This window comes from Diabrotica undecimpunctata, chromosome 7 (assembly GCF_040954645.1).
Source record: "Diabrotica undecimpunctata isolate CICGRU chromosome 7, icDiaUnde3, whole genome shotgun sequence".
Taxonomy (NCBI): Eukaryota; Metazoa; Arthropoda; class Insecta; order Coleoptera; family Chrysomelidae; genus Diabrotica; species Diabrotica undecimpunctata.
This window is the reverse complement of record NC_092809.1, coordinates 35,536,364-35,548,159: the sequence shown is the minus strand read 5'-3', so window position 1 is coordinate 35,548,159 and position 11,796 is coordinate 35,536,364. Positions and strand designations below refer to the sequence as shown.

The following is an 11,796-nucleotide window of genomic DNA, read 5'->3' as shown; positions in this document are numbered from 1 at the left end:
CGAAGTGAAAGTCGTAGAATAGCTTACTGACTAATGGGCGTTTGTAGAAGTGGTTTAACCGTGTAGAAATTTCGGTATTGTTGTAACTAACTACTCATTTAGAATTTTCCTGATAATAGTATCTACTAATTGTTATACGAGTGCGTATATCTATAGCAGTTTTGCAGTTTGTAGAAACGGTTTAACTGTTTTGTGTATGCATTCGAGAAGGTACGTTAACCTGTCAAAAAATAAGTGCAATTTATTTTTAAACTTTTTTTATGTACTGTGTCTAAAACATGGAGCATTTAGAGGTAAAAAGTTTCAAACAAGGACAAATCTTAGATTTATATGCGCGACAAATTATTTTGAATATGTTGATATATACAACAAAAACAAATTCCGATCTGACTCCAACACAAATTGTTTCTACAACAAGTACAGAGTTGGGTGTTAGCGATAGGACAGCCTGGAAAATTCGTCAGGAAGGATTGGATCATAATGGAGACTTACCCAAAATTCTAAAAAAACCCACGTAAACGGACCAAGAAGGAAACCAATCGGGAGTTTACCTACGATGAGAATATCAGGAGCCAATTGAGAAGACTTGTTCACATGGAATTTTTCTTAAAGAACATACCTCCCACAATCAAAGCTATCCTGGATGCCGGTAATTTACACGAACATTTGCCTAAATTTTCCAAAAGTACTCTATATCGACTATTGCGAGAAATGGGGTTTGCTTATGAAAAAATAGGAAAGAAAGCAGTAATGATGGAACGTCCTGACATAATAAATTGGAGGCATAAATTTCTTAGAAAAATAAAGAATTATCGAAATCAAGGATACAATATTTTCTATTTGGATGAAAGTTGGGTAAATATCGGACATACAGTAAATAAGGTATGGATGGATTCAACCATAACCAGTTATAAGGATGCATTTTTAAAAGGCTTGACTACTGGTCTAAATGATCCAAAACAAAGAGGTCCGAGATTTGTCTTGTTACATGTTGGATCTGATAGAGGTTTTCTACCAAATTCAGAATGTGTATTTTTAGCAAAAAAAGATTCAGGCGACTACCATGACGAAATGAACGGCGAGTCTTTCGAAGACTGGTTTGAAAATAAACTAATAGTAAACCTCCCAAAAGGAGAAAAAAATGTGGTAGTAATGGATAATGCTCCATATCATTCATGCAAACAAAATTTCCCAAAAAGCTCCTGGAACAAACAACAAATTCAAGAATGGTTTCGAGAGAAGGATATATTTTATGAAGAAAATGATTTAAAGTCAGAACTATTGGATGTAGCAAAAACAGTTATGCAGATATATACGACAAGTATAACATCGAAACTTTGGTCGAGAAATACGGCGTAGAAGTATTACGATTGCCTCCCTATCACTGTGAGCTTAATCCAATAGAGATGGTTTGGAGCCAAGTTAAACATTACTTTGTAGCCCGAAACACTGACTTTAAAAAAGATCGTGTGCAACAACTCATCCATGAAGCGTTTGCCGATGTCTCTGCTGAACAGTGGCAAAATTATATACAGCATGTCATCAGAATTGAAAAAGAAATGTGGATAGCTAACAACCTACAAGAAGATATCCTACCGGTGATTATCACAGCCAACACCGGCAGTTCCAGTGAGGACGATTTTTCCGAAATGGGGTAGAGACCAGACACTGTTATTGTAAGTCTTATCTTTATTCATTAGGTAGCGTTTAGGCTACATAAATTTTTATTCTTTTATTAGCGTAATTTTATTCTTTGGTGTATACACACTCTTTTCTTTGTAATAATTGTTGAGACTGTTAATAGTAATAATTGATCCAAGTTGGTATATATCCTGTCGGTATATAAATTAACAATTTAAATTTGTAGCCACTACGGAGCTACGAATTTTTTTTTGTAGCAGTTTCCCTAGTAGACCTCGTTCTGTACACCCTGTATAATTTAGTAAAATAGATTTCAAGAAAATAGTTTTATTAAATTTTGTGTAATTTGCAAAATCTTGAAGTTGTAAATAATGTTACATTTACTTCTAATAGGATTGCATGATTTAATGTTATCGTACAGGAGGGCCAACGGGGTCCTGTATCACACCTGCAGACTATGAACGTGTCTAGCGGCCTAAGCGGCAACGTCGCTTCTCGTAAGCACTGTAATGAAATCCTCTCGTGAATTTGTCTATAGTAATAATTGTAGAATCGATTCGAGATATAGGCAATTAATACAAAATATATATTAAAACGCAACTATGATAGTACAACTAGACGGAAATACAAATCCCATCCCCATTAAGAGATGACTTCGCCAAGGCGACGTACTATCGCCAAAGCTGTTTAATATAGCCTTAGAAGACCTCTTCAAAACTACAAATTGGTCAACATATGACATTACTGTTAATGGCAAGAAGTTAAACCACCTCAGATTCGCTAATGACATCGTGAATATAGCGAGCACATTCAAGGAACTGCAAACTATGGTAGAGAAACTCGCGGACAGCTCCCAATACATCGTTCGGCCTAAAAATGAATATAAAAAAAACACATACGACCAAGACGTATAACTAAGTATAAATAGCAATGAGATAGGACAAGCCCAAGAATATATCTACCTAAGCCAAATTCTGAATCTTGACAAAGAGAAACAAACTGCAGAAATCACCAGAAGAACAAGGCCACAAATGTATTCAACCAGTGTATCCTTCCTATCATAACATATGACAACCTGACCCTAATTTGTCATCGAATGCCATAGTCTGTGGACTAGTGCGCATTTCGATGCGCATCGCCCCGCCTCGAATTTTCCCATTGGCTCTTGACCTGAAAATCCCTATTTATCGCTCGAACAGCGCATATAAATATTGGCGATTTTCAGGTCAGCCAAGTCAGTCCCTCACGGGCTCTCCGAGAGCTTAGTGCTCTCGGGGCTCTGCTTCCTGCACTTATTTTCCATACTTTAAGGCTGAGAATTGTTTCAACTTAACTTGGTGTTTTTATTTCGACGAAGAAATTGTCATGTAAGAAATATCTTGCCTTTTTCAAGGCAAGACACCGAAGATAAATATTTTCCAGGTCCATAACCCGAAAATGGACTTAAGTAGAGGGGCTCTCGACAGTATATTCGAAGCCCTCTGCAGAGCACCCGGAGACAACAGAAGGTGGTTAGACTCTTAATTGTTCCCCAGAGGTGACAAATTAAGGCATCAAGAAAAAAGTTACGCATTATAATGAATAATCTTTAAATTATTTTTAACCTCAACAACACTTTTGAACGTGGATTGAGTCACATTGGCATCATCCTCTTCACAAAAACTTTGATACTACTGCATACTTTGGCGTTTGTTCCAGAATCTCTTTAGGTTTTCTTGAATAATTACTATTTTAGTTGGGAATAAGCCACAATTTAAGTTTAAAATAAGTTTATTTTTGACTAATCTAAACTTAAATTGTGGCTTATTCCCAACTAAAATAGTAATTAAATTAAAATGCCACAAGAACATAGCTTCAGACCAACATTTTTGATTAATAGTGATCTTCATGAAACTATATACTTCTGATATTTTTGATTTGTGATTAGTACATTAGACTCCAGGATATAATACATGTACCCCAGTGACATAAGTCATCAGGGGTAGTTTGAGGTTTAAGACGTGTGCCACACATTTTGGAATAGCCTACTCCGATTTTTCCTCCGCATTTTCCTCAAGTAGGACATATAGATAAGAATCTTATATAAATGTCAAGACAAAATAATTCTTTATCATAACCTGAAAACTACCGAAGACGATGTATCTTTACAAAACACCAGCCGCAAAATCCTACACTGCTTGATGTATTTCTTTCTACTCCTGAACAAAACTGTGTCAACTTGATTGTTTGTTTTGTTACCATTTTTTAATTCTTAAATATAAGAAGTTCCAATTGTCATCTCCGCCCTTGGTTTGGAATTTTGAGCAACTAAGAGCTAACCGTTTCCACTGGCACCGCTTGAAGTTTTCTGGCGAAAGTGACGTTTTTCGTGCTCATTTCAGAGTTAGCAGCAAGCCGAATTTCATGTTTAAATGTAGCCGTTGATTTATCCTTAACAATTTGGTTGAAAAGACATGGCGAAACTGCTGAGATGGATGATAAAGGTACTAGACGTTCTTTAACGAAATATTCAATTTTAAATTTAAACGTTTAAAAAGTTGTACGGTTGGTGAATTGATTGACTATGGCTTTGTAATAAAAAGAACAACAATTGTTTAAAAAGCTTGAATTACACCAAAAACATTCCTAAAAACTCACTAAATTTTTTTTGTCGACTTCTATTTTGCTAATTATTACGTATTTCAGATGAAGATAAATAGCGGTGTTGTTGTTTTTTTAATTAGAAGGTTTACTTATAGTTGTGTACCCCGGAGGTAAAGGACACTATGTCCATTTTTATCGAAATTTAGATTATTGCAATTTTGAATATAACTTTTTTGGCTCTACACACAGGTAAACCATACTATGTCCAGAGACAATTTTACGGCAAGTTACCGACTTTTTAATAAACACCAAGTCCACTTCCCGTCAGAGGTAAACAACACCATGTGGACTTGGTGTTGTTTACCTTTACTATATGTGTGCACCGTCATTTACCATCCGGACATAGTGTTATGTGCCCTTGTACACTTCCCGTCATATAAAAATGGTACACTTTTTTTTTCTCAATGTAAACCAGTGTTCAGACCAGAGATATATAAGAGAGCCTCTCTTACATATCTCTGGTTCAGACTGGAGGCAATGGTTTGTGAAACAATTCATTGTTGCCATGACAGATAACGGAATTGCACTAAATCTAAATAAAAAAATAACGTTCAAAAACGTGTTTAGATAAATATTATTGTTATTATTAACAACAAAAAACGGTATCTAATAAATTTAATAACCAGACAGACGGTTGAGTTATTGTCCAAAATGTTTGAAGAATTTTTTAATAATGGAGATATGACAAAGTACTATTATTTCAGCAGTTTCGATTTATAATACATATATTTAAATTCCACACTTGTTCACTGTAAAAGTTATTCATTTTGTATTAATTTCAAATTAAATTTTTAATTTTTCCAATGTTTTATTTACTCTAGTATGCCACAACTCAATACAGTTTTGTGCTACAATTTACGAGAAACGAATGACAGCTCTCGATTTGAAATTAAACCTAATAATTTAAAGTCATGTCTAATTTTTTTATTTTTTAACATTATTTTTGAATTAACATATTTTCATAAATTATAATAAAACACGATTCAAGTCCTTCTTTTAGCTGGTTTGATATAATATATTCCTTATAAGAAAGAAGTGGACGAAAATGATAATTTGTTTGGAGATGAAAATTCGGATATTGATAAAATCTATGAGCCTCTAAGTGGTAAGTGCAAACAAAAAGGTAAAAAACGTGTAGTAAATGAACAAAATTAGGCCTGTAATGTTCGCAAACGAAAAATAGCTGGTGGGAAAGAGTATCTCAGTAAAAGAGGCAAAGACATGCCTGCAAAAATGTTAAAGCCTCCTTGCATGTGTCGCATGAAATGCTCTGAAAGATTGCCAGAATACGAAAGACAAAAAATTTTCAACTCATACTGGACTGAGACAAACGTTTCAGATCTTAAAAAGCAATTTATCTTCTCATGTATCCACATCCAACCTACTCTTCGATCAAGAAAAAAAGATCTAAATTCTACCAAATCTAAAAATAATACACTATACTACCATTTTACAGTGAACAATCAGCTATTGAAGATGTGCAAGGTTATGTTTTTAAACACACTTTGTATATCTAATTTAGTAGCAGTAAATATGTAGAAAAAAATTGAGCCAGGAGGTTTAATAAAAGCTGATCAAAGAGGTAGACACACGCCAACCAATAAAACTCCTACCGAAACCATAAATAGTATACATCAGCATATTAAATCATTCCCAAAATACGAGAGTCATTATTCCAGAGAAAGGAGTAAGAGAGATTATCTGGGCACAGAACTTACAATAGAAAAGATGTATCAACTGTACATTGATGAATGCAATGAAAGACATGTAGATCCAAAGCTCAGAGCAAAAAAGTGGTTGTACGCAGATATTTTTCATAAAAATATGCTCACCTAATTGAATCTAAAACTCGGTATAACTTAAAACAATTGGACTTTATAATAGCTAAAGAGTCACCAAAATACAAAGTACTATCTGGTGATTTGCAAAAATGTTTGCCTTCACCACTAACAAACAATTATATTAGTTTCTACAAAAGGAAGCTTTGGACATTAAATTTTACATTACATGATGCCAGTGATTCTTCTGTACAATGTATAATGTGGGACGAATCGAAAGGGGCCCGAGGTGCAAATGAAATTGCCTCGTCAATTTTGAAATGGGCTGACAATACAATTCCAGGTAGTCAAGTAGAGGACATCACTCTTTGGACCGATAACTGCTATGGACAAAATAAAAATATAAGTATTATAATGTGCTATTTTTGGATACTGCAAATAAAGACGATCACTCAAAAGTTTTTACTGAAAGGGCACACACATATGGAAGCAGACACTGTTCATGCTTTAATCGAAAGAAACTCTCCAATTTGGTCATTTTAGCACCATGGGACTGGCAACAACTAGTTAGGCAAACATCAGGTAAATACACAGTGCACAATATGGAACTTGCAGATTTCAAAAACTTCAAAACGCTGTTTGATAAGAAAATGTCATCTAATCCTCCTTTTGTAAGTAGAAAAAAAGTGTTAATAAAGACCCTGTTCTACTATTAACATGTATTTTCCTACAAGTCCAACAAAAACACATTGTAAAGTTCTTTTATAAGCCCGATTTCAATAATCAAAATATGTATGAAGTGGACTTCATGAGGTATCGAAGACAGCAAGTAACGTTTCCAGCCCAATTAAATCAAGTCTCAGTAATCCCATTACCAATCACAAAACAAAAGTACAATGACTTAATTGCACTACTGCCTTTTGTTCCGTCAGTTTGTCATGCGTTTTATCAAAATTTAACACATAGCGATGTAGCCACAAACGATTACCCACAAGAAGATGAAGATGATATGGAGCATCTTTAACAATTTTGAAACTTATCGTCTATAATTTTACTTAATTATTATAACAGTATAATATTTACCTTTAATAAAATAATAGTTTAGGCTGTTTAATGTGTTTGTATTGTTTATTTCGTAAAGACCTTAATATGCAATGCCACATTATTTAAAAAAGTTGTTAAAGGTAAACAACACTATGTAAAACTACACATTTTTAAAAAAACTTTAAATAATGAACGGTAAACCACAGGTATATAATACTTCATGGAATGAAAAACGATTATACACACCACAATAGTAATATATTATTCTTGGTTAAATATAAGAAACATTCGAGTATTTACTGATTACAAATTTAAAAAATTTTAAAACTGCTCTCCTGAAAAAGCAAGAAAATGGACATAGTGTCCTTTACTGTCACCCCGGGGGAACAAATAAGGGTCTAACCACCTTCTTATATCCCTCGGTTGCTCTGTAGAGGGCTTCGAATATACTGTCGAGAGCTCCTCTACTTAAGTCCATTTTCGGGTTATGGACTTTTTTTTTTAGAAAGAAAAGAGAAAATATTTATCTTCAGTGTCTTGCCTTGAAAAAGGCAAGATATTTCTTACATGACAATTTCTTCGTCGAAATAAAACACCAAGTTAAGTTGAAACAATTCTCAACCTCAGAGTATGGAAAATAAATGCAGGAAGCAGAGCCCCGAGAGCACTAAGCTCTCGGAGAGCCCGTGAGGGACTGCCCTGGCTGACCTGAAAATCGCCAATATTTATATGCGCTGTTCGAGCGATAAATAGGGATTTCCAGGTCAAGAGCCAATGGGAAAATTCGAGGCGGGGCGATGCGCATCGAAATGCGCACTAGTCCACAGACTATGGCATTCGATGACATTACCTCCCAGGTACCGAGTTGATCCTTAAGTAAGGTTAACACATTCTCTCTACGTTCACAGTAACATTCGCTTTGAACATCATTCTTTATAACATTTGTTCCGCAAAAAAAAATTATTAAAAAAAACTATCGTTTCTAACGAATTGGAATATCTATGCCAACAATTCATTTGCATTGCTTTTATTTTGGATGCATATTTTCTATTTATTATCCAAAGCTATTAACCTTATATAGTAATACTTTCTATGGTATTTTTTTTTGTTCCGTGTGATGTCGTTATACCAGAATATACTATTCATTTGAAGTATTACTAAATTACCTTATCCAATGTAAGTTGCAATTTCTTTTATATTTCAGCCATCGCCACTAATGCTTACACCGAAATATTTATCTTCTTGTTCTCCCAATCGGAGGTTGGATATAATCATCACTACCTTTACTATATCTACCGTTGCTCTGAAGAGTTCTATTGAAGTGCATCTAAACCAGGCCCTTAAATTTTTTAACAACGACATGCCACCCGAAGATAAAGGATGTACTTTTAATTTGCCACAAGGATTGAGGATTCTTGTTGTTTTGTTGCAGTTAGATATGGGTCACTTGTAATTTAGACAAAACAAAAAATTAAAATTTAAGGAAAGGTAGTAGTGAAGGTAACTTAATAAAATGAGAGATATTGGCTTAGCTCAGAGGAATAAATGTAGATGGCCAAAAAGACACAAAACCTCAGGGAAGGATTCGGGCTAGCTTTTCTGCATTGAGGTTTGGCTCTGAGGTACAAGACGAAGAAATATATTTTATTCTAGGTACGATCTGTGCAAGAAAAAATGAGACTTTGTCCAACACAAATGCTAATAAAATTAAATAGGGCAACTTGAAATCTAATTATATTTAAGGTACTGTAGTAATGTATACGAAATGAGTGAAAGAAATTTAACAACAAACGACTGCGAAGATAGGAAGAGATGGTGTTTAGGTATCGGACAACGTCGAAAGACGTTCTAAACCGATATATATATAGTAATGTATACGAGGTTGCTCAAGATACTGAATGTGGGCGCCTCTCAAGACTAGCTTGAGAATTTGGGAGGATTAAATAACTATAAAAGATTATTATTTATACAATATACTTAAACGACTCAAAAATTTACCATTTAGACTGTATTGCTATAACCTAAACTGGGTTGTCTAGTAGGAACTGAATAAAATTCAATGGGTAATACGGATAAAAGGTAGTACTGGGATGTAAGGAATAGTGATGCGCAACGTATAGCCTCTCCTAAATGTCAACCTCATCAACCCGTGTGATGATCTTAATTCTGATCATCGGTGCATCCTGCTAGATAACAAACGAGGCTCTGAGTAATTATGCTTATATTATGCTTATACCGGCATAAGCAATCCCCCACTTACTGTCCAACGGCTTTGGGCGGATGAGTTAATAGGTGGCCAGGCACTCTTTTGTCCTGTTGTTGAGAAATCGGCCACTAAGGCGGACTAATCAACAAATGGTCAACGACATAAGAATGCAGAAAGCAAAGGAGAACTACTGCATTAAAGACTCATAGAGCCCCCTCAGAAAAATCACCATGGAATTGACACATCAATTGCAAACCGTTACTAATCATGGAGATCGGAGGCCAAGATTTGGCAGGAGAAGGGAAACATATTTATACCACGAGGCCTGTCAGGTCGTTAACATACGAAAACCTCATGAAGAAATCCTGGAAAGAAGAAAATCTAATTTAAGAATAAGCACGTGGAATATCAGAAGTCTATTTGCGGCTGCAAAACTTGACAATGCCATTCAAGAAATGAAAAGAATGAAAATAGATCTACTGGGAATCAGCAAATTGAGATGGCCAGAATCAGGGACATGTAAAAGGCCGATAGTGTATATTTCCAGGAGCAGATATTGGATCAAATCACCAACCATTGGAGGAAATTGAGGATGTAACATCTAGGTACGACTTTTTTAATGTGCACAAAAAAGTAAAAGAAATAAGCAACATATTCAAAAAACGAGTTCCCTCTATACTAGTTGACAATAGCAACAAAATTATTGTAAATGAGAACGAAATAAGAAGAGAATGGCAACTGTATATATCAGAGTTGTTTGAAAATGACAGAAATAATATTACCAAATTCTACCAAAGTTGTACTGACGGCCCAGAAATTATGAAATCAGCAGTAGAACACGATTTAAACAATGCTCAAATTAGGAAAGTTTGTGGTCCAGATGATACATTAACTGAGTTGCTGAAGCTAACAGATGAAGATAACCTAAAAATACTAGTAAAATTTTTTAATGCAATATATAACACTAGAGTGATTTCCAAAGACTGGCTAAAGTTTATCTTTGTTACAATACCTAAAAAACACAATGCTAGAAAATGCACAGAATATCGATTAATTAGCCTAATGAACCACACTCTTAAGATTTTCCTAAAAATAGTCTACAACAGAATTAGACTAGACTCAAATGTGAAGAAGATCTCGAAGATACCCAATTTGCTTTTAGAAATTCTATGGGAACCAAGAAGGCACTTTTTGTGTATTTTCATGCTTCGTGGACTTCAAAAAGGCATTCGATAAAGTACAGCATGTAAAATTAATGCAAATGGTAAAAAATATAGGAATATACGACAAAGATATTAAAAATCTGTACTGGAATCAAACTGCTATCGTAAAATTAGAGACAATTACACCGACGAAACCTTCATACGACGAGGTATAAGACAAGGTTGAGTTTTATGTGCAACATTGTTCAATGTTTACTCGAACCAACTATTTAAAAAGGCACTTGAGAGACAGCCATATGGAATCAAAATCAACGGCGAACTACATAAAGTAATTAGATACACGGACGATACAGTAATTCTGTCAGAAAATATTGAAGGTCTCCAAATTCTGCCTGATCGTCTTCAAGAAGTAGGCGAGGAAATGGGCATTAAAATAAACTCAAACAAAACCAAATTTTTAGTCTTTAGTCGTAACCCACATCCAGATGCAGAGCCTGAATTAAATGGAGCCCAAGTTGAAAAAGTGAATTAAGTGGAGACCAACTAGATCAAGACATAGTTATGTTTGATGTGAAGAATGCCTTCAACTCTGCCAACTGGGCACATATCATAACAAAACTGAAATCAGCACGAGTGTCAAGATATCGCATCAATATCATTAAAAGGTATCTTACTAATAGATATGTTACAGCGGCAAAAAATACAGAACAGAAGTTAACAGCCGGCGTACAGCAAGGTTCCGTATTAGGTCCGACACTCTGGAATATTATATAAAGGGCTACTAGAAACAGACTATGATAGAGATACTCTAGCTACTGAGTACGCAGATGACCTGGCGATACTAGCCATGACAGACGTGAACTGAAAAATCGAAGATAAAGTCAACACATGCTGCAGAAAAGTCAACAGCTGGATGGCTAGAAACGATCTCGAACTGGCAGGAAGCAAAACGGAAGTGGTCATACTAAAAGGACCACGACGAAGACCCGAGATGACTTTTCAAATTGGTAGTACTATTATAATGCCTTTCTTCCGCCCTAAAAAGGATTATGCCGAATATAGGAGGCCTAAGCAGCCAAAAACGAAGAATGTACCTGCAAGTGGTATAGTCGACCCTCCTATATGGAACCCCCATTTGGGTAGATGTACTAAACTACAAGAAGTACAGAGACATGATAACCAGAACCCAGCTAAAGCTCCTATTGAAAGTAACAAGTGTGTACAGGACTACTTCAACGATAGCCCTACAGGTAATAGCGGGCACGCTTCCTATTCACCTCCTAGCGAAAGAACGGCAGACGCTCTATAACTGTCCATACGG

The 11,796-nt window shown here is 35.2% G+C and overlaps 1 protein-coding gene across 1 annotated transcript; it reads left to right on the top strand.

The window, feature by feature from the left end:
• The first annotated feature begins 594 nt into the window (after positions 1–594).
• LOC140446330 (uncharacterized) lies at positions 595–1,359 on the top strand. The gene has a single exon (XM_072538872.1). It carries the CDS (start codon positions 595–597, stop codon positions 1,357–1,359), a length of 765 nt encoding a protein of 254 aa, XP_072394973.1.
• The last annotated feature ends 10,437 nt before the right edge of the window (positions 1,360–11,796 follow it).